A 24051-nucleotide genomic window follows, 5' to 3' on the forward strand; every position below is an offset into this window, starting at 1 on the left:
GTCTCTGCGTGTTCCTTCCCCACTGCAGACTAACAACTCCTTGCTGTCAGTGAAACACTTTCATTTTCGTTTTGAGATGCCAGACTTTCTCAAGGGTACCACTAGAGGGATCTTGACACAATGGAAATACAAAGCCACTGGCAGTTGCTATGTTGTTTATGAATAAAGGCTCCTGGTTTACATTCATGAGGGAGGCAGAGTATTATATAGTATGTACAGCTGAGGTGACCATCTTACAACAGCATTTTTATATTATTATTATTGCCAAAACATATTGTAAACTATGTTCCACAATCCCCCACAACATGGAGGCTACATGCAAACAGGTTCATCCTGCATCCTTTTATTTACTGAGCAAAGCAAATGAATGAAGTGAATGTAAAGATCCACTTGCAGAATTTATTTAAATTTCACCTTCATCTTCATCTTGAATGTTAAATCATTGTCCAGTTCTGATATTTTGTGGTGCTTCCCTTTTTGCCTGTTTTTACAGCAAACTGATTCTGTAAACCACCTGTCCAGTAGCAAACAGTAGGCTGGACTTTCATCACAGGACTCTCAATGAATGCTAACCTGCTTTCAAGGCACCAGGATGTAAGGTAAATATTTGCTAAGACAAACAATTGTTAAACTTTAGATGCCAGTTACATCAGGTCTGTTTTGTTTCTGTTTAGCTCGATGTAATATTTGTACTTGATCCCACACATGGACCTAATATAATAACAGTTATTTTTCTTACCTGCACACTCTAATGTAGTCCAGTAACTCTTCTGCCATGAGGTCTAGTCTGATGATATGTCTGATTTTTGTTTTTTGTCATAAAGGTGTTAATTCAGTTACATATTTTAGAGCTGAGGTTATAGATATTGACGCTTTTTGGTGGACTGTTACCCTGACAGTTGTTTCTAATATTCTGCCTCATTAATGTTTGCAAATAGGGAGAACCTTCATATAATACATTTTAATTTACATAGCTGCTGCCAGCAATGTCAAATATAAATTCAGAAAGAACATTTCATGGCTGCTGTGTGTGTATACAGGCCTTCTAACCATAGACATAATAAAGAGTAGACGCCGCTCGGGGTGCTGCGCAGCGAGAAATACGGCCGCCATCTTGGTCCGGTCAGCTGCTCCACTCAGCGCTGTTTGACAGCACATTTAATCCATCTTAACTCTGAATATTAAACTGATTTTCACGCGTTTTTTATTTTTATTTTTTATTTTGCTGCAAACGTCATACATGTAGCTATGATACAGGACAAATGGTTCGGCGTATTTTAATATTCATAGCGGGAATAATAATAATAATAATAATAATAATAATAATAATAATAATAATAATAATAGGTAATAGAATATTCTGATATTAAGCTCGACTGTAGACAGGTATTTTGCAAACACTGTAAACACACACACACTAATATATGTTAGAGAATCAGATAATGGCAGTAAAGTCAATTATTTTAATAATTTGAAGAGACAATATATGATTACACTATATATATGTCAGGGTAGAGACTGCGATTTGGTAGAATTGGAGTTTCTACCAGAGTTTGCGATTGTAATCTCTCCCAGTAGAGATGGAACTTTAAATCTGACACCTGCCGTGACCCCTGACCCTAACCTTAACTAACCCTGACCTTTAAATCTGACCCCTGCCCTGACCCCTGACCCTAACCTTAAAAGTCTAACCTTAGCCCTGACAAATCTCTACTGGTAGGATTGGAGTTTCTACTGGCAGAGATTGCGATCGCAATCTCTACTGGTAGAGACTCCAATTCTACCAAATCGCAGTCTCTACCCTGACATATATATAGTGTAATCATATATTGTCTCTTCAAATTATTAAAATAATTGACTTTACTGCCATTATCTGCTTCTCTAACATATATTAGTGTGTGTGTGTGTTTACAGTGTTTTCAAAATACCTGTCTACAGTCGAGCTTAATATCAGAATATTCTATTACCTATTATTATTATTATTATTATTATTATTATTATTATTATTATTATTATTATTATTATTATTCCCGCCATGAATATTAAAATACGCCGAACCATTTGTCCTGTATCATAGCTACATGTATGATGTTTGCAGCAAAAAAATAAAAATAAAAAACGCGTGAAAATCAGTTTTATATTCAGAGTTAAGATGGATTAAATGTGCTGTCAAACAGCGCTGAGTGGAGCGGGTGACCGGACCAAGATGGCGGCCCCACCGCTCATCAGCCCCAATAGGCAGTAGCGGTCGATGCGGCGTCTACTATGTCTCTAACCTCCTCCCTGAATGTGCTGTCAGGGGGACCCGCCCCCTGGTCCCACTGCTGCTGCCTTCAGGGTCTGCTCGTACAAGTCAGAATTCTGACTGGTGAATAAATGCCTATTGGAGTGTACAGTAACTTACTTTTTCTGCAGTCATCTAGAATTTTTAAAAAATGGAAAAAAGTTGCAGAGTTCATTGGCATTTTACAGTCTTGATCATTTTTATCCAATGATGTCAATCAATTCTGTCAGTTGCAATCACAACTTCCCAGCTCTTTCGTCCAAAAATGCAACTTTGTAGAAGCCAATCATCACATCAGTGGATTGGTTTTCAGGAGTGATCAATAGCTGTGTCTTTATTCCAAACGAGTACCACACCAGCTGATTTCTCTCCTGGCTCCAATTATTGTTAATCAACGAGCTCATGCTGTGGTTGGCTGAAATTAAATGCAGTTCATGATGAGTCATGACTTAGAAACACTGTTGGAGACAGTTCCTGCTTTCCATGCTGTAATTACACATCGTAAGGTCTCATCTGTCTGAGCTAAAGCCTTTTCTGCTTGTTATTGTGTTCGGTCCCTGCGATTAGTCAACCTATAAAAAATAAGTATAGAGAGCAGCAATCCATATCTGATCGTATCATTTTTAATGTCAACAGCAATTCTAGTCTCTGTGGTGACAGATGGGATCACAGTTAAAGCTTTCAGGTTCTGCAAAATGTAAATTTAGAGGTAAAGCTTGGTAATGAAGGGAAAGGCAGGGTAACAGGGCATTTGTTTCAGGGCAAGTTTCGTTTGTGCCAAATGGGTCTGTGGATATTTGATGAGCAGTAATTTGAATGTGAATTACAAAGCATGATACCTGACAAGGCCTGAAGGTGGGTTCTGCTGTAGTCGATTCTAAGGTTGAAAAGTGAGTGAAAACATAGTTTTATGATTAAACTGAACTGTCATTGACTCTGGAGTCTCGCTTGCGTCAGTTGTGGTCTTTATTATCTAGTCTAGACATTTTCACAGCCTTGTAGGCAATATGTCAGAGTAATAATCTGTAGTCTGATGTCTGCACTTCAGATTATTGCAGAATGCTGATGGAATGTTTTGGAACTGATTGCCCCCAGTTTAAACTGTTGCATGCATCACAATATACTAAAGGTTTATAAATGGCTGGAAAATCTTAACCAACAAAGTAGTAGAATAATTAATTTAGCAGTGAAAAAAACTTTTTCCGTCCAATATGTAGAGGAATAGAAGTATAAGTGGCTTGAAACAGGTAAAAAATTCTGAAATATTCTGTAATAATGTGCAATGCAGTAGTAAATTATCAGGTGTATATCATTTTATTCTTTTGGGATAACATCGACATTATTACTGCTCTGTTATAGTTGTATTGTAGCTTATTTCTTTTTTAGCAAATGTTTTGTATTTATTGAAATCCTATTTTAGACACTGTTGTTAGCTTGTACGCTTTAACACTTAATGTTTTCTGTCCTTGGTTTATTTTCATGTCATTGTACTTAATTATTATCTTATCTTAACCCTCGTGTTGTCGAGTGGGTCAAAATTGACCCATTTTAAAGTTTGAAAATGTGGGGAAAATATATATATATTTTAACAGTGAACTTCTGATCTCCACATTTTCAACAATTTGGAGAAATCTTTGAGCATTTTTGGTGGAAAAAAGAAATGTTAAAAATGTTTCTTAACAACATTCGCATAAAAATCAACCAAAATCCAGCAAATTTAGCAGGATTTTGGTTGACTTTTATGTGAATGTTCTTAAGAGAATATTAAAGGTTTTACTGATATATATGTAATCACTTTAGATATTTTTAGGATTTTTTGGAAGATTTTTACTATGTTTTTGAAAATATTTACAAGAATATTTTTGCCAAATTTTGGGGCTTTTTTTAAAATACAATTTTAAGGGAAACTTTTAAGGAATTATTGCAGTTTTCTTCCTGAAGGTTTGGCAAATTTTCAGAAATTTGGGAGATTGTTTTGGCTCAATTTTTGGAATTTTTTCAGACAAGGAAACAATAGTTTTTGGTGCCCGTAAATGAAGACAACAGGAGGGTTAACACTTGGGTATATGTTCTCAACTCACAAATCAAGTATTAATGTAAGCATTACTACATCTAATTGAGCAGTTTTTTTTTTTGCTGCTTTATAATAAATGCATGTTTAGAAAGTGATGAAATGAGTTTTCCATTTTTTGTGATACATATTCTTCCACTGCTTGTCTCTAGATCCCAGTGCCAGTGTGTGAGTGTAGGTGTGTCCGACGGGCCGTGAAGGCAGCAGCAGATGCGGGTCTTATTTGTTCTCTCCAGCAGGAGGGCGTTCCGCTCAACAACACTCAGACACTGAGCACAATTATACCGGCGTTCACTGATTCATATTTAGATGCTGCAGAAGCTCAGGCTGTGTGTGTGAGCGCTCTGACAGCCGGAGCGGTCCTTCCTTCATGCTAGCCTTCCTGCTGGTTTCACTGCCGGGGAAAAGGCGACGGAGGAGGCCGGGCTCGAAGACATGGAGGCTGGCCGTCCTTGCAGAGGGACTGAGCTGTAGGACGGTAGGCTCTCTGGCATTTCTTCCTCCGTTGAGAAACAATGAAAGGCAGGCTGGACAGGTTAGGGAGTCTGCTGTTAGCTAGCTAACACCAGCTCTGTTTTTTTTTTTTTTTTAGCTTTGTTTATTTTCTTCCCCGTCGTCGTCAAAAGCCAGTTTTTTTAATGCACACAGACAACGATGATGGTGGCTCAAGTCCTTTTTCTTCAGTCCGGGAATGGCTGGTTTTCACAGCTTTACTGGACCGGGGAGGAGGGGGGGAAACACCACATACATACTTTATATTTGAACAGTTTTCTGCCCCTATTTTGAAGGCTGTGTGCAGTTAGTCCTCCATTAAAGCAGCAGGATTCAACATGACATGAGACACGTACATTCACAAACAGCGTTCAGATGTCAAGCATGATGGAAACACAGTGTAAACACAGCAGCCTGGACCTGCAGGGCACATCAGGGCTCTGATAGACCTGCTTTATTCACAAACACACCCACATTCCCTCCTAATTACTGCAGTGTACAATTAGAACCGAAAAATTACACTAAATCTAACGTTTAGTAAAACACTTGCATACGTAATCCATGTTTAAAATGAGCAAGATGAAGAAACATTTAGGTAAATCAATATTAATAAATGGACTGCCAGCCCCTTTATAAACTGTGTATACCTTACTTATGACTTTATATATTTGTCTTTTCTTAACAGTCCCTAAATTAAATTAGGCTTAATTCAGTTTTAAGTTGAAATTTGCCTCCGTGATTATTATCTGACATAATATACAAGATTTGAATTTCACTTCAGTCCTTATCTTTCATGAACCGTGTTCCAATGAATCAGATTAATTTGCAAATCGCATGCTTTTCTCGGCTTAATTTTACAGCCATGCTCATGCTGCAGAACAGATGGGCCAACTTTATTAGGGAGATCACTTTATTAGGGAGTAGAGGCAGCTGGACTTTTCTATTTAGTTCCTGAAAATATTTCACTTCTCGTCCAAGAGACTTCTTCAGTTCTAACTTCATTAGTTCTGATGATATTTATTGTCACCCTCAGTCACATGGCTAATGGTTTATTAATGACTCACACGCCTCTGGGTGTAAATGGCTGTGAAACTGCTAGGTCAGGAATGACATCTGGAAATGATGGATATTTAAAGTAAAAATAAAAATAAAAATCTTGGTGGCAGATTTTAAAATATCCCAAACACATTTGGGATTTATTGTTTACATGTGTTATTTGAACATTTCTTAATCAATGTTTTAGTGTATTACTCAGTAGGCTGCTACTTGTGATGTATAACCATGGCTGAAGAGTTGACCAATTTTTAATCAGATTTGAAACAATGGAACTCGCAAATCATAAAAGCTGCATTTTGAAAATCCATCATGTAGCGTGTCTGATCTAGGCTTTATAGTGTCAGTGCTTTCACAGATTCATGCTGTCCTCTTTTTGACATTCATATTTTTGATAGTGTCTCATGTGATACTGCTTAAGCACATGTTTTAAATCTTTTCCACGGTGACTATTGAGCTGAAGCTCGACTTTAAAAAATGATGACACAAATTAAATCAAAATGTTTGTCAGAAAAATCCCTAAATCCTTCATATTGCCCTCATATTGCGACTACGAGTGGAGAGAGGTGGCTTCATCAGAGACCAAATAGCACATTTTTAAATTAGTATATTTTTATCAGGAATTCCTGGGAAAAAAATAATTTAGCGTTATAATTGGATTGGATGCTGTTTGACTTAACGGAGTTACTGCTTCATGACCCCTCGTAATGACTCTTATCAAGTCAATGAGAGTTAAGTGAACAGAGGTTAATTAAACTGAAACTCACAGAGGGGCAGTCGAGAAAGCAAATCAGAGGACTCTATAATTGATTTGACACATTATTAAAAGTGAATAATAACGACGATACGGAGGAGCACGGACACCACATTGCAGTGAGTAAATACATAGTCCCAGCTTTGCCTTTTTAGGGGTCTGCTTCTGCTTCAGTTGCACAGATGTTGTGATGGATTGCAGATGATTGTCCTGCAATGTATGAAGTATCCAAGAGTCGCATCATTACTGTGCGTTAGTTTGCATCTCTCACCCCAACAAACAAGTCATTAAATGTGTTCATATTTGACTAGATTGGCCAGATTTCAACCTTACCAGTTTCTGAGAGTTTCTAAAGTTCAACAAATCATACTAAGACAAGGTAATAGCAGAAATATAGAGCTGGCATAAATGGTTTTATCTGACGTGTGTTTGTTTTTAATCTAACACTTATGATAAACTTAACATCATTTAAAAGGGCTCTGTCAGTGTTAATTATCATTGCATGATGTACATTCATCCATAACAGGTTAGCCAAAATATTCAGAATCAGTCTTGACATGAAATAAAATCAAGAAAAAAAAAGAAGAATAAAGAAGCTCACATTGTCTTAGAGTTTTGCCCTTTAGGAATAGTAAATCACGCTCTCAATTACACTGACAAAATGGGTTTTTTCAGTTAAATATGTTCAACCTATCATGTTAATTCAAGTTAAGTAATGCTCTACAGAAATGCCTTTCAAGCATGGAGCAAACTTAAAAGTTGGTCTCTTAGTTTCACGCACAAAAGTACTCTCCTGGTTGGCATTTTGGGACCATTAAAAGTGACTTTCCAGAGGGTTTTCACAGATTTTGTCAGTCTCCAACATAGCAGTAGAAATACCTGAATTCTGTGGTCCTGTGGAAGCATAATCTAAAACACAGCTGAACCCAAACTACATGAATGTATGTCCACTGCTGCAAATGTGTTGATTTTGTTTTTGATGCATTGTCAGTGATTTCTTCGGGGTGTTGGACCCCCCTAGCATGGACCCCGCCCACACTGGAGGGGATATGTCACCTTTGTATGTGCCAAGAAAAAGGAAGCCCGTCCAGTCCCAACCAAAAAGTGGAGTGCCATGTCCAGGTAAAGGAAGCGCTATTCAGTCACATCTTTAAGTGGCAAGTTTCAACTAACACCGGTGTCATTTTGACAGTGAACATTTCCTAGAGTGTGCTTTACTGATCTCGAGTAAGTATGTCTTCTCTGCTCCAACAGTTGTCCAGCGAATGCCAGAAAGAGGCTGTGAATTAAATGCAGTTGGGTACCCAGAGGTATTTATGAATCCATGCGCAGTATACAGAACAGAACATACATCCCGTGTCTTTTTTTATTCTTTTGCTTTTCTTTTCATACTCCTAAATTATTATATCTACCCTAGCCATGCTGTAAGCTAGTCCAATTATACATTCTAATAATAAAAATCTGTTCATTCTTTGCACACAGTTGGACTTCTGCCTCACAGTTCTGTATTTGCCTGTTTCAGAATGACGAGTCTCAATCCCAAGACGCAGTAAAGATGAAAAGAACTTATGGGAGAAAAAGGTAAGAGATTCATTAATCTGTTGATTTCTAGACTTGTTTGACAAACTACACAGCAGATCTCTTCATGATAGTTGGAATGTGCCTCTTGACATTATATTGCAAATTCCATCATTACTGCCACATTAGGAGCTCACAAGTGAATGTTATTACCCTTTTCAAAATGTTGCAAACACAAGCCACTTGTTGAGCCATTCCTCTCTCTCTATTTGTCTCTGGAACCGGTTGTATCAGCTGCTTTCACCGCTCACCTTAGTTTTTGCTAAATTCATCCATGTTGCATGATTAAAGATGTGGTTTATGTAGCGTTCAGTCTTCCTAAGCTGCATAGAGGAACAAACTGATAAAAACTGAGAATCATTTTTGAATCAGTTTTGTTTCAGAGTCTCTATCAAAGACATCAAGGTCCATTTTACACTCAACAAAAATATAAACGCAACGCTTTTGTTTTTGCTCCCATTTTTTATGAGATGAACTCAAAGATCTAAAACTTTTTCCACATACACAATATCACCATTTCTCTCAAATATTGTTCACAAATCTGTCTAAATCTGTGATCGTGAGCACTTCTCCTTTGCTGAGATAATCCATCCCACCTCACAGGTGTGTCATATCAAGATGCTGATTAGACACCATGATTAGTGCACAGGTGTGCCTTAGACTGCCCACAATAAAAGGCCACTCTGAAAGGTGCAGTTTTATCACACAGCACAATGCCACAGATGTGGCAAGATTTGAGGAAGTGTGCAATTGGCATGCTGACAGCAGGAATCTCAACCAGAGCTGTAGCTCGTGTATTGAATGCTCATTTCTCTACCATAAGCCATCTCCAAAGGCGTTTCAGAGAATTTGGCAGTACATCCAACCAGCCTCACAACCGCAGACCACGTGTAACCACACCAGCCCAGGACCTCCACATCCAGCATGTTCACCTCCAAGATCGTCTGAGACCAGTCACTCGGACAGCTGCTGAAACAATCTGTTTGCATAACCAAAGAATTTCTGCACAAACTGTCAGAAACCGTCTCAGGAAATCTCATCTGCATGCTCGTCGTCCTCATCGGGGTCTCGACCTGACTCCAGTTCGTCATCGTAACCGACTTGAGTGGACAAATGCTCACATTCGATGGCGTCTGGCACATTGGAGAGGTGTTCTTTTCATGGATGAATCCCGGTTTACACTGTTCAGGGCAGATTGCAGACAGCGTGTGTGGTGTTGTGTGGGTGAGCGGTTTTCTGATGTCAATGTTGTGGATGGAGTGGCCCATGGTGGCGGTGGGGTTAAGGTATGGGCAGGCGTCTGCTATGGACCAAGAACACAGGTGCATTTTATTGATGTCATTTTGAATGCACAGAGATACCGTGACGAGATCCTGAGGCCCATTATTGTGCCATACATCCAAGAACATCACCTCATGTTGCAGCAGGATAATGCACGGCCCCATGTTGCAAGGATCTGTACACAATTCTTGGAAGCTGAAAACGTCCCAGTTCTTGCATGGCCAGCATACTCACCGGACATGTCACCCATTGAGCATGTTTGGGATGCTCTGAATCGGCGTGTACGACAGCGTGTACCAGTTCCCGCCAATATCCAGCAACTTCGCACAGCCATTGAAGAGGAGTGGACCCCCCCAATAAAACAAAACTGCACATTTCACAGTGTCCTTTTATTGTGGGCAGTCTAAGGCACACCTGTGCACTAATCATGGTGTCTAATCAGCATCTTGATATGGCACACCTGTGAGGTGGGATGGATTATCTCAGCAAAGGAGAAGTGCTCCCTATCACAGATTTAGACAGATTTGTGAACAATATTTGAGAGAAATGGTGATATTGTGTATGTGGAAAAAGTTTTAGATCTTTGAGTTCATCTCATAAAAAATGGGAGCAAAAACAAAGTGTTGCGTTTATATTTTTGATGAGTGTATATACTAAATATTAAACGTTTAGCAGATGTGACTGATGTGTAGGTGGCTAACAACAAGCAGTGAAAGAATTCACGTAATGAGATGTAATGTGGAGTAAACTGCTAGAGCAAAAATATAGATGTGGTCTGATAAGAAAAGCCAGTTAAACAGTTACTACACACTGGTCTCTATAACTTTATTTTGGGGAAAAGTAAATGTCAACTTTCAAGGGTTGTTTGTGCTACCCATTATTCAATATGTGCTTCATGCTTAAGGTGTACATACTGTAGTTTAGTGTCAGGATTCCATAGCAACACCTCGTACATTTTGCAGCACACCTGACCCAGAATAAAAACCACGATTCAGTGGTTTTACTGGTTTCACTGTTCCTTCACGTTTTGATATGTAAATCAGTAAATATTGAACTGAAGCTTGACTTTGAAATATTATTTCACAAATTAAATCACAATATCTGTCAGAAAATTGCAATTTTATATCTTTTAGTAAACCATTCAGCCCTGCTTCATATTGATGATGATGTGAGCCAAATGCCCGCCAATGGTTGAATTGGCACTGAGGTATTTTGGTTCATTATTTATCATAAATAGAGGTTATTGCAGTGACCTTTTTAAAAGATACAGTAGGCTAGCCTCAGGTTCACATTTTACATCCTGTGACAGTTTTCAACATCAGGCTGTGTTGAAGCAGAAAAACAATATCTCCGTGACTGACATTGCTGAACCGTGCTTCAAGGTCTTCTTCATCTGTTCTCATGCTTAAAACAACCTTCAAAGAAATACTTCAGTCGTAACATCAGTTGAGAACTCACACTGGGATCCTGCGGCTGCGTTGTTATCAAAAAAAAAACAGCATGTCTCAGATCACTTGGAACAGAGCAGATCAGGGCTTATTAGAAAATCAAAATGAGAAACTTTGCATGGACTAAAAGGAGTCATTGCATAGTGAACCATTCAGCTCCTAGGCTTTGACTCAACCACAGCACAGTCAGGCCGTCATTTGTTCTTTTGCTTTCATATGTAGAACTATTTTGTGCTTTACATCTTTTAATTAGGACAATTTGCTGCAAAATTAGTTTGCAAAGGCTTTTTTCAAGTGCGTGTGATGAACATCATTTCTTTGCTGTTGAACAGTGTGGAAAAACTAATGGAATATATTTATATTTTTAATTAGATAACTTTAAGTGCTTGTTTTTTAATTATAGGTCATTTCTGTAATAGATATGTGTCCAGTTGCATCTGATCCATAAAGTCAAGTACTATGTAATTAAAGGTTGACTAACTTTTTCAGCCTCTTTTCTGAAATGATAGGTGTGTCTTTTTTAATTTATTTATCAGGTATGAGGACCTCCAGAGTGTTTCCATAGGAACAGTAGATTACCCGACCACCAGCTGCTCTGTGATGTCATCAGACGGCCTGGCCAATGGGTCGGACCCAGAGTCCATGGCTCCACCCACTGCAAGGCTCCCTCCAAGGCTGGTGGCAAAGGACGTTTGGCCTCAAGGCCTCGATGCCAGCCGGGAGCAGTCCCAGCCTCAGGACCAGAGCTGGAACTCCAGTAGGGACCGAGGCCCCGACGCCTGGGCCCCAGGCAGAGACCGACCCCAGGACCAGGTCTGGAACTCAGGCAGAGACAGAGCAGGACACTCCAGTCAAGACCAGACATGGATACAGGGCAGAGACAGAGCTCATGTCGAAACAGACCAGACCTGGATGAGGGGCGGGGAGCGAAGTCCTGAGCAGGGATGGGGGGCTGGCAGAGATCGGGGCCAAGATCAGGCTTGGAATGGAGGCAGAGATCCGGAAAGAGATCGGACCTTGTCGGGGCCGGAGCAGGGGTGGGGCAGTGGCCGAGGCCAAGACGAAGGCTGGAGCAACACAAGCAGGGACAGAGGAAACGTCTGGAGACCTGGTGAATATTCACACTGATTAAACATGATTTAGTATGTGCTGCATGACAGTGACGTTAATGTTTGAGTTTAAATTAACCTCTTTAAGATCCCAGTTTTTTACTATGTCATGCTGAAAATATTGTGGCTCATATTGTTGTATGACGTCCTGTGTAGAGTGGGCGGTCCTTTGTTTTTGTTTTGAAGATTGATTCTGTGATCTCATTTTTAAGATCTGAACATGAAGAAAGTCCAGAGAGCGGAGATGGAGCGCAGCCCTCCTGTCAATAACTTCCCACAGCCACCAGAGGGCAGAGACTCCTGTAAGAGACCATCTAGTCCACTATTTAACAGGCTAACACATGTATTACGTTTCCTTCTGAAGAATACTTGCATTAAGATTTCTCCAGTGCAGGTATCTCGGTGTTAAGCAGAAATGCAGTACAGATGCCCCAAAGTAATCTTTTTAAATTAGAAATCAGAATTTAAAAAGTTGTTTCACGATTTGTCCTGAGATCATCGCAGAACAACAACCTAGGTCTGTTTCTGAAGTATATTGGCTTCCTATAGTTGTCAGCAGCAGCAGCACTCTCAGGCGCTAATATGTTTTGACGGAGCCTTTTAGTAGAGCACAGCCACTGACTGTATTACTGCTTGGTTGGAGAATGATACTTTTAATCATTTCAGTGACGCCGCCATTATTCAAGCAAGATGTTAAACCTTTTTTATTCAGGGATTTGTCTTCCAGTGCCAGGCTGTCTTTTGCAGGAAAGCCATGATTATTGTCCAACAGCCACAAACATTCATGGACATAAAAGCTTTTGCCACAACAATAATTAATCATGTTGAGTAACACTGAGGGAAATGAACCTAATATCAGCAGTTGTGATCTTTTGGCAGCAGTCTGTGGAGGCTAGTCAGGCATTCAGCTGCTGTGTCATATAAGCATATTCATCAGGAAACAACATTCAGATTATGTATTTTTTAAGAGCCCATAATATACACATTTACAGGTTCATCATTTCAGTTTCGGCACTTGATAGAACATTATTTTCTCAGGCTGTACACTGCTGTAGCATCTCTTCTCTTCAGCTACATATAGCCCCTGTTTAAGGCCCCCTCCTGAAAAGTCTAGTCTGCTCTGACTGGTCAGCTGGGCCAACAGTTTTTTTCTTTAAATGACAAAGAAATAGCAAAAACAATAATCCATCCCATGTAAATCCTGTAGGTTCAGATGCAGCCAGCATTGGTGAGGCCTCAGCAGCCCAGCTAAGTGAAGATCAGAAACCTCCGATCCTCCCGACCAAGAAGGAACCTCCAACCTACCCTGCAGGTGAAAGCTGCTGTAGCTACTAAATCTTGTAGTTAATTATAGACGTTTATTAAATATTTAAAAAAACAAATCGTTGATTTTGCTCAGGTTTTCTACACACTTTCTCAACTAAAACAGTCTCACACAGATAACAAATGGGGAAGAAACTACTTTTTTAACTTGATTGAAACTGATCTTCCCAGGAGAGAAACATTTTTTGTTCTTTTTGTACTAAATTCTAAATCAAATTAAATAACACCAGAATGAGCTGAGTTTTCGATTAAAGTTGATACTAAAGTGTAAGGGGAAGCTTGTTGTATGTAAGAATAGGTAAGGTTTGGACTGCTTCTATTTACTGAAGAGTCTTATTGTGCAAAATAAAATGAATCTCTTATTTGTCGGCATCCATTAGGAAGCCAAGAGGAGCGTTGGCAGCTCCAGATTGTTGCCAAAGGGAGAGTCACATGTCCAAAATGTAAAAGTGTGAGCAGGAAGACTGTGGAGGGGCTCAAGAAGCACATGGAGAACTGCCGACTGGTGAGAGCTCAGTGTAGAGCATTGATGTTAGTGTTTTGGATAAAATATAGAGCAGCCAAAGCTTCTTGGTTGTCTACGGAAAGACAACAAACGAGACCTTCAAGACATGTTTCATCTTACGTCTGTAGCAGATTAATTGTAGTGTCATTCTGTCGTCTGCAGCAACCTTTTACCTGCCAGCACTGTGGCAAACAGCTCAAGTCTTCAACAGGGATGAAGTATCACATCATGGCCGACCACAGCCACTTGGTGAGACTCTTCTGCACAAAGTCTGCTGTTTCTTTTTCTTGGCTTTATTCATTTCCTGGACCTCAGTTGCTCTGCAGCATTGAATTTTTTGCCAGACTGTTCTGATGATTTTTAGTTTTGTATCAATTGTTCAACTGCTTAGCTTTATTTTTTAAACTATAGTTTAACAGATTAGAACTATTACAACTATTAGCTTTCATGAAAGACAATAAGTATTTTCTTAGATTTAATGTGCATTATAGTAATCCAAGATACACACTTAGTGGAGTTGATGGGCAAGATGATAGTATGTGACCCTCATTTTTTGCCCTTTCCAGCCCTCAGCAGATGATGCCAAGGACCTTGACGATCGTGCCATCAAAGACAAACTGCGTAAAATCCTGAAGAGACTGGGAAAATTGAAATGCTCGAAAGAGGTAAACTGTGGCCATTTGTGCTGAAGTTTTACATTACTTGTCTGTTTTTGGCCGCTGTTTGGCAATTTGTTTACTTTTAAGTTGGAAAATTTGGTAAAATAATATGACAGTGAGGATATTTTCTTTCCAGGGCTGTAGTGCTGCGTTCACTAGCATCATGGGATACGTGTACCACATGAAGAAGTGCGGTAAAGAGGAGTCCGAGCTGGAGAAGATGCTGCTGAATTGCTCTCACTGTGGGAAAACGTACAAATCCAAGGCTGGTCTAGAGTACCACCTGAAATCAGAGCATGCTCCTGTGAGTCACGTGTCCTACTTTAGTCACTACCCATCCATCCATTGTCTATACACCAGTTAAGGTTCAGGCATATGGGTTCTGTAAAGAGTCTTGAGACAATTTGACCTGTAGTTGGTGCTATGTAAATAAAATTGAATTGAATTGAATTAATCCTGATTAGGGTCCCAGGGGGCTGGAGTGTTATGTGCAAGAGACAAATTACAATCTTCACTTAATATAGCATCAGCTTGAAAGCAAAAACAGAAATAATATATATTTTTTTATATAATTGTAAATAAATTCAGGTGGCTAGGGGACAAAGTTATTTTTTTAAGTTACTTTTTTGCCTTTATTGTACTGCACAGTGGAGAGAGAGACAGGAAACATGGGTGGAAGAGTGGGGAAAGACATGCAGTCAAAGGCCATGGTGCTGACTCGAATCCATGATCACTGCATCAGGGACTATAGCCCCTGTTTATGGGTCACCTGCTCAACCTGTTGAGCTACAAGGGTGCCCATAATTTTATACTTTTGCTTAGTCCTTTGCATCTCTGTGAAATCGGCTGTGTGTTTCACTTCATCTCCATCGAGTTAGCCCTCTTGATCCTCTGTGTTCTCCTGTCACCCAGACACCACAGAAGACAGAGGAAGATGAGGCTCTGAAGGCCAAGAGGGAGGCCAACCCAGAGAGGACGGCCAGCGGGAGGGTGCAGCGAGCTTCGGCTCAGGTGGCCAACTTCCACCTGGCCGAGATTGCCAACAACGAGCTGCCCAAAGACTGGCCCAAGAGGAAGTTTCAGTCAGACCTGGTGCCAGATGACAAAAAGGCAGGAGAAGATTTGGTTTCACATTCAGTGAGAGGGTTTGTGAGGGTGTACTCACTAATTTGAGAGAAGATCTTTAGAGAAGAGTAAACCTCTATACTGTTTTGAAAGCCAAACAGACACATGGAGTTGCTCTCTCTTTTGCTAGAATGAACTAAAAGTGCGCCTTCATTGATCTCTAAGCTTTGACTGATTTCTTTTTTCCATGCTGTCTCCTCCCAGTTGAAATACGCCCGACCAGGCCTGCCTGCTTTCAGCCAGGAGGTGCTGAGGAAGTGGAAGAATGAGGTCAAACTGCAGAGGAAAGTCCAGTGTCCCAACCAGGTAGAAAACAACAACACAACAGTTAAACATTGTTTATTTACTGTATGGGTATGATGGCTGCTATGTGTGCAATTGGAACAGGTGGGCAAGACAATATGTATAATGAGGTATAAAGTATCAATTAAGCATCGCCATGAGGACTATCGCTCTGAAGATTTATTCCTTTAAAACAATAAGTGGAAAGTTCACTTACTATTTCAGTGCGATGTTCATTTATCTGTATGCTCCGTTTATGAATTTATTTATTTAATGATGTATCATTTGTCTTGGCTTAGTTGTTCATAACCCGTAAATGTGTTGTAAGTTTTGACATTGAGAACTTGTTATTATGTGAAGTTCTGAACCCACGGTCTGTGGTCTGTGATGAAATGTCATTTGCATCTTCCTCAGGGTTGTGGCTGCACCTACACCAGTGTGTCTGGACTGAAAGCTCATCTGGGACTCTGCACAAGAGTGTGTAATTTTATTTCTTTAGTTTGGAGTAAAAGATGTTATCCATATATTGCACAAAAATACTGTTTGTTGGGATTACTGAATTTCCCCTTAGGGATCAATAAAGTATTTCTATTGTATTCTAATAACATACAATTTGCAGCATATTAAATCAAACTTGTTATTTTATAGTAAAATGATTGTTTGGAGAAAAGCCAATGTGCACCTACTCATATTCATATGATTTCTGAAAATACAACTAGACCGTTTTAGATAGCTGCCGTGTTGGTTGTTGAGCTGTGATGTACAAACTGCTGTTTACAAAGTTTACACTCTGTCTGAATGAAATGCAGCCACACCAACGATTCTTTAACATATTGTTCATTAATTTGGGGCAGTAAATGTTCAGTAATTGTTAAATAAGTTCAACCTAACAATCACAATTAGGATGACTGAGATCAAAGATGTGAAAATGAAGGGCTGCCACCAAAAAAATGAATTAATCCTGGAAGTCTGTAAATGTATCGTATTTCTCCTGATCAAAGTAACACCAGCGAAGTGAAGAAAATTGGTTGGATGAGCCCATATCAGCCAACCAGACAACGTAAACACTACAGCCCTGGTGTGCAGTGACTGTTTTTACAAGTACAATGTATTCCAGGACCAGAGAGTCATCTGAAGAATCATTTATTTCTTTTGATCCTGTTTTAGGGCGACTTTGAGGCTGGAAAATACAGATGCCTGATCTGCAATAAGGAGTTTAACTCTGAAAGTGGAGTGAAATACCACATTAACTCTGTCCATTCACAGGTAATTTGAGGTTCACACGTGTCTTACTTTGCACCTTCACAGTGTTTGTTTTCTTCACAATGTTACTCTAGATGACTTCAACAATAACAAGAAAAGCAATCAGAGTGCAGTGCTCTGCAAAGGCTGCTCAGTTGTATCATTTCCAACGGCTGAAATCTTAAAAAAATTTGTTTCCGAAATCACGGCACCATAGAATGTGGCCATTTTACATAGACGTACCCACAAATGAAATGACCTTGCGATGAGCACAGGTGTGTGTTATACATGTCTACGTTACATACGGATACTGAATCACGTGACCTAAATATGTAGCGGGCGGCTGGAATTGATGGGACTCAGAAACACCTCCACAATTTATCAATTGTTCCTTGTATCATTTCCAAGGGATAAGTCCAGATAAGTCATCAGTGGTGGATTTGTGTTATCATCGCAATCATGTGATCATCAGTAGCCAGCTGACGTAGTGTTCACTTGTTGTCATGGTTACAGTGACACCCTGCCGCTATCTCGCAATGATACTGAAATCTCCAACAAATCCGTGGATCCAGACTATGAGCTGCACCACTGTCAAAATCTAATCAGTTGGTCGTGGCATCATTTCTGACCTTCCCTGAAAATTTCATCCAAATCCGTTAGTTCGTTTTTGAATAATGTTGCTAACACACAGACAGACAGACAAACCAACACTGATCGTCGCATAGCTCCACCAATTCAGAGCAACAACTATACTTTGGCCTTGTCTTCTGTTTTTTTCTCTTGCTGTGTGTCTCACCAGGACTGGTTTGTGACGAACAAGAAGGCCTCCAAGAAATTTGAGAAGTTCCTCAAAAACCAGCCCAAGGAGTTTTCCCATAATGTGGACAAACAGAATATGGATCATTACCACCATCACCACCTGCAGCATCATCAGCAGCAGCAGCACCACCACCACCACCATCATCATCATCATCAACAGCAGCATCATCATCATCAGCTCCAGCACCAGCCTCTGCAGCACCCACTGCAGCCTCTGCATCACCTCCAGCACCAAACCCAGTTCCTCCACCCAGAGCGACAGAACCTCTCCCCACAAGTGGACACCCAGCTCCAGCAGCCGATGCTCCACTACACCCCTCTTGAACCTCCTGCGGGGCCGATGTGGGTGGACATGGACCGTAGAGAATCTGTGCCGCTACCAGAGCAGGGCCCCATCGACATGGATATGGCTGTGGATGAGAAAGCTGAAGAGGACAGCAGCGCCATGGTGGAGGTTAAAAGGAGAGAGAAGGAGGACAGAGGAGGGGAGAGGGGGAAGGCTGGCAGGAAGCAGAAGGATTGCTTTGGTTATAGCGGTGGCAGCGGCAGCAGCAGCAGCAGCAGTAGCAGCAGTAATACCGGCAGCTCGTCGAGTGAATCGGAGGTGGAGCAGCAGGACAGGCAGAGACAGATCGACCAGTGGAACCTGAAACGACCAGGCATCATGGAGCCCCACACGGAGGCTGGAAAACGGCAGAGAAACGCTTAGAAAAGACCCTGGATTAGCACAGAGAACTTACACTCCAGCTGTTTTCAGCTGATTTTAATGGAGGTAGATAAGAGGTAGGACAGGTGTCCGTCCATGCTTGATTAGTTAAGAGAAATAAAAAGACATGTTCTTCGTTTTCCACAAGAGATGAAGGTGAGAAGGCAGCTGAGGACAAACACTAGAAACCTGTAACATTTCAGATAATGATGGATATCTTAAAGACAACCTCATTGTCAGCGTGGATGTGAGACTTATCACTCATGAAATGGTTGTCACTGTATAGCCTGGAGAAATGTAGTTCTGCTGTTTATCTGTGTGTTTATCTGTAACAGATTGTTTTCACCAACTCTAAATGTCTTATTCTTTTAAAAAGTTTGATAAACATTTCTCGTCTTTCATGTTTACCTTAAAGGGAAAAGTTAACCTACAGAGAGAATGCTACAGTATAGTATTTTGTTAGACCTGTGTAGTCGCACGCTCTCTGAAAAGATTTTGTGCCTATTAAGTATGATCTATATAACTTCATACTACTCATCCTCACTTTTGCTTACAACTGACTGGCCTTTCTGGGCTCAACAATGTCCTGGTCGGATTTGATAGAAGAAAGGATCACTTTTCTCTGGCTTGGATTCTTCTCTTTCTGTTCCTTCCTTTATCATGTTTTCTTTTCAGATGTGTGAATACATGTCATTTTCTAACCGTGTATTTGCAGCGAATGCAGCTTTGTTCATTGCTCGCATTAAGTCGCCGTTGTCGAACCAAATCTGCCGGCAGCTTGTGGTAACATGAGAGGTTTGCATCTGTGTAGTTCTCCAGTGCAGGTAAATTACACTTGAAGAACAGTGGAATAGGAAGGTTAGTACCACTAGTGTTAAAGGTGAAGTCTGCGATTCTGGAGGAAAAGTGGTGATATTGACATAGTGAGCATGAGCTAGAGTTTAGCCTTGATTATACTCCCTCATGCATGCACACAGACACTGCTGCAGAGACCTTGAATGCGTAGCTGTTGGTTTTATGCTGCTTTCTAATCCCTTTGGAGTACATGTTCCTCAAATGCCTCCATATTCGGCGTTTGTACACTACTATGGAGCATGTGCACCACTGTCCATGTCACATATTTTGGGCTGCACGTGGACATCCACAGAGGGGAAACTCTTACAGATAGAGGCAGGTGACCACATTTATGTCACCCAGACCCTTGCGTTCTCGCAGATGTTGAAAGCGCACCGCAGACATTAAAATCCCTCCCGCTCCCACTGCCCCCTTTGATCTCATCACCCTTCCTTTCCCTCGTCCTGTGCATGAGCATGATTGTGCACAGAACACGTTTGAATAGTGTTTGTGTGGATTGTCGCTTTGTTTGTCTCCCATTTGCAATCACATTCTCCATCTTTAAATCTAAAGCTTGTCCGTCCTCCCCAGTTCGTCTGTGCAGGAGGTCTCCAGTTAATATACAGAATGTATTTCACCTTGAAACCATCGAGATTTGCGTTCTCTTTCAGTTTGTGTAGGATTTTTTGAGACCTGCTAAGCAGAGAGCTTTAGAGGTTTTAGGTAGTTTCCAAGAAACATAAACAACAAAAAAGTACAAAAGAGATTAATGTCTCTATGTAGAACTTAAAATTGATACTAACAGTCGGTGATGTGTCTCTCTAAATGGAGTTGTGAGACATGTATTCCTGTGTTGTATTAGATATTGTTGAGATGTGAGAATTTTTAATTTGCAATAATTTTATAGTATTTCAGAAACTGACTAACACAATCTTAATTCAAAGGTCACTTGCTGGCTTTTTCCACACTTATAATCACACATTGTGGTTGTTCTCAGTGGATGGAGTTGCTCAAGAAAACTGCATTTCTTGAAAATGACATCAGGTGTGACTGAAAACTGACAGGAAGTGTAACCTTAGTTCATTTTTTTATGTTGAAGACTTCACTTTTTTATTTATTTGAAACATTCCAAGTAAGAGAAAACACTAATTTTCATCAGCATGGAAATGAAGTAAGCACAGGTTAGAATAAAACACCAATAAATGTTACTTTGCAGATAGACGCACTTGATTTATTGTCAAACCAAAAACTACAGCTGTCTTTCCCTTCCCAGATACACTCTGATACAGGCAGACACTTGGTCAGCTGAGTATAATGCAACAGCACAGAGATATTACAAGCAAACAAATGTTTGAAGACTTTTTATTGTCTTCATTTTAACAGAGGATACCTAACTGCGGTGATTTACAGATAAGGTTTGAATGCAGACATGCAGACAGATCACCACTAACGCTGATGACAGCTCAGTGATGTAGGAAAGCTAAAACGCTTTTAACATGGAGAATATGAGTTTTTACCCTCAGTTCAGTCTTCAAAGGATATTTAACGGATAGCATGTACCCTAATGTTTGTGTACTCTGCATTTTGTACCTACTGTAGTGAGATATGGTTGTCAGTCATTTCTTTGTGACGTTTTAACACCGTCTTGTATGTTTGTTTTTTTTTTACAACTTTTTGCATTTATGAATGTATTTAGTTATGGGTTTTCCCTCTCTTGTGCACTTCTGATCTGCCAGATAATAGAATTATTCTACTAAAGTTACCCTTTATTCTGTGAAACTATGTGAAAGAAATCCTCTGTCAGTGATTTTTACTGTATCTGATTGTTTAAAGTGCTCTACTCTCCATTGGTCTCCATTGGATGCCTTTTGGTTCAGTTTAAAATGTAAAACCTCTGAGGGCATGGGGAGTATTTCAGAAAGTCTTGTTTTTTTTGTTGTTTTTTTTCTCACTGTTGGTGCCAAGAAAGGATGGAGAATGTACTGCAATTTCTTTGTCAACATCCAGTGTCCCAGATAACTGGATGCTGCCACTGGCTTTTGCTTAGACTCAAACATTTCATTTATGGAACTCTTTTCTTGATCATGTTACTATTACCCTATCTTTCCTCCATGTTTGGTCCTGACCACTACAAGACTGTTTTGATGACCTTTACATTTTAAATCAGTGTGAATACGGCGTCCTAATAGTTGTTATAAGATGATCGTTAGAATTATGATTCAAAATCAGATCAAATGCAGCAAATATGTGTTTTTCATCAGTGATTGCGTACGCTCTGTGGCCACTTGATTAAGTTTGATACACAACCGTTCAGCTGTGAAGTCCACTTTTATGATATCTACAATGTTTAATGCTGTCATTCAATTATTTTTGTGTAATGAAATGTAAAATAGAGAATTTAATGTAGCCAGCTTTAACTATGATGAACGGAATCAAAAAAAGTATTATACACTACTTACTGCTTTTCTTTAAAAAGCAGTGCATTGCTTCTTACTTATTTAGTCCCTGTAAACCAGTTCATGTTTGTGTCTTCGTCTGAGATGACCGTTCAGAGCATAATCCCGCAACTACCTATTATTTTCATTGTTGAATAATCTGTAGATCACTTTCTTGATTAATTGATAAGTTGTTTACTCTATCAGAGGCCAGAAAATGGTGACGATTTTAAATCAGTGCCTCCCAAAGCTCAAGATAATGTCCTCAAATATCCTGTTTTGTTCTCAAAACGAAGATGTTGCATTTACTTTCATAGTGGAGTACACAAATTTAAAACAATTCAAATTTTAGAAGCTGGAAAGTTACACATACTGATTTCATCGATTATCTAAATAGTTGCAGAATAATGTATTAGTTGACAACTAATTGTATTACCCCAAAGCCGACACCAAAGTTGTTAAAAAAACTGCCTCAAAAAGAAAGAAGTAAAATTAGATTAGAAGCTGTAACGCGCTACTTAACTGCATCACAGACACGTGTGTTAGCGTCCACACTGATAACACTCATAACTGAATGTCCGCGTTTTCAATGCTGCCAGTAAAAGCTAAACATTATAAACGCTGAATTAGGAAGGCTGCGCTGTTGTGTTGAACTGCATAAGACTGTACAGATCAAGTGGCTGCTAACCCAGCCCTCAGAGGCTTAAAGAGGCACAAATGAAGCTAATACTAGAAGAAATGTGTGTAACAGGGGTTTTTTTTGTTTGTTTGGTTGGTTCTTTGTGTTTATTTTTTGTGTCGTAGCCTCTTACAGGACCTGGTTTGAGTTTTGTTGGCTGAAATACTTCCCATGTCCGCTCATGCTTGTGACCAAATGTTAATCGGCATGCATGCACTTTGAAGTGGAAAGCAGAACTTCACAGTTATACAGGCCTTTTTCACAGCAGAGATGCTGACTTGTTCCTGCTAACATCAGCGGTGCCTCTGTACAACTCAAGTAGGCTGGTAATTATTCAGTTATTTACAGATGTGCTCGTCTTGTCTGAAAATCTACAGCGAAATAAGGACTGACGTTTCATTTTAACCTCCAAGAACACCTTTTTTAGAGCTCAACTGAAAATGAAACGCAGAATGTGATAAATTAGTGAGGCTCAAACTAAACCATTAATTCTTTAAAATATTAATTCTTTTGTCTTCCTCTTCAGATAGCAGCATTTGTTTTTATTCATGCACAACTCTTGTCCAGATTCAGTCAAACCTGAAAGCTGCTTTTATTCTATTTTTGCATTATGTTGCAGAGGAGTTTGTAGCCACTTTACAACCACGACAGAAGCATTTTGATCACAAATTAAATCAAAGACGACCAGCAACAAGTCCAGTTTTCACAGTAGGGAGGAGCAGTGGCAGTCGTCAAATATTCATACAAATTCTAAAGGTTCTTGATGCTGTTCATATGACTGTGCAGTGTGTAAATTCTTGATTGAAAACACAGATTTGATTTCTGACCTCCTGAAGTGAAGCGGTCGCCTTTGAGAGGTTTCATCCCGCGGCCGTACTATGCTGGAAACTGGAGTAGTGTTATTAACGGTGCACTAAAGGAGCTCTGTCAACTAATGAAAATAGTGAAAAGTTGTTCTGATGTGACCCTCCATCACCATCCATGCTAAATAATGATATTATTTAGGCCAGATTTAAACAGTCAGTTAGTAGCCTTGTGCCATCTGTAAACACAGAGAGCTTGTTTTTTTTAACTTTGTGAGACATGATTTCTATTGGAAAACTGTGTCAACCAATGCCACATTAAAAATCTGTATATTTAATATGTCAGGCCTTGTTATTTTGTTGTTGTTTTTGGTAAGTAATGCTGATACGCAGAGATGAGTTTTTGAGGGACTTTAAATTGTTCATCCATACTGTAGTATTCATTTCATTTAATCTGTTAAACTGCTTAAATTTATATATTTTAATTATACAAAACATAACAGTTGATAACGTGTATAACAGGATAAGCATTATTATTAGAGGAATGGATGTGAATATAAGATAGGAGT

The 24051-nt window shown here is 39.8% G+C and overlaps 1 protein-coding gene across 1 annotated transcript; it reads left to right on the plus strand.

Moving 5' to 3' along the window:
• The first annotated feature begins 4536 nt into the window (after positions 1–4536).
• Positions 4537–23820, plus strand: znf512 (zinc finger protein 512). The gene is made up of 16 exons (XM_022192709.2): positions 4537–4833; positions 7646–7776; positions 7909–7964; positions 8177–8235; positions 11498–12072; positions 12283–12372; positions 13278–13382; positions 13774–13898; positions 14061–14147; positions 14465–14563; positions 14694–14861; positions 15470–15667; positions 15887–15988; positions 16379–16441; positions 17132–17230; positions 18006–23820. Exons 2-16 carry the CDS (start codon positions 7677–7679, stop codon positions 18732–18734), a joined length of 2655 nt encoding a protein of 884 aa, XP_022048401.1. The 5' UTR covers positions 4537–4833; positions 7646–7676; the 3' UTR covers positions 18735–23820.
• The last annotated feature ends 231 nt before the right edge of the window (positions 23821–24051 follow it).

This window comes from Acanthochromis polyacanthus, chromosome 16, assembly GCF_021347895.1.
Source record: "Acanthochromis polyacanthus isolate Apoly-LR-REF ecotype Palm Island chromosome 16, KAUST_Apoly_ChrSc, whole genome shotgun sequence".
NCBI lineage: Eukaryota > Metazoa > Chordata > Actinopteri > Pomacentridae > Acanthochromis > Acanthochromis polyacanthus.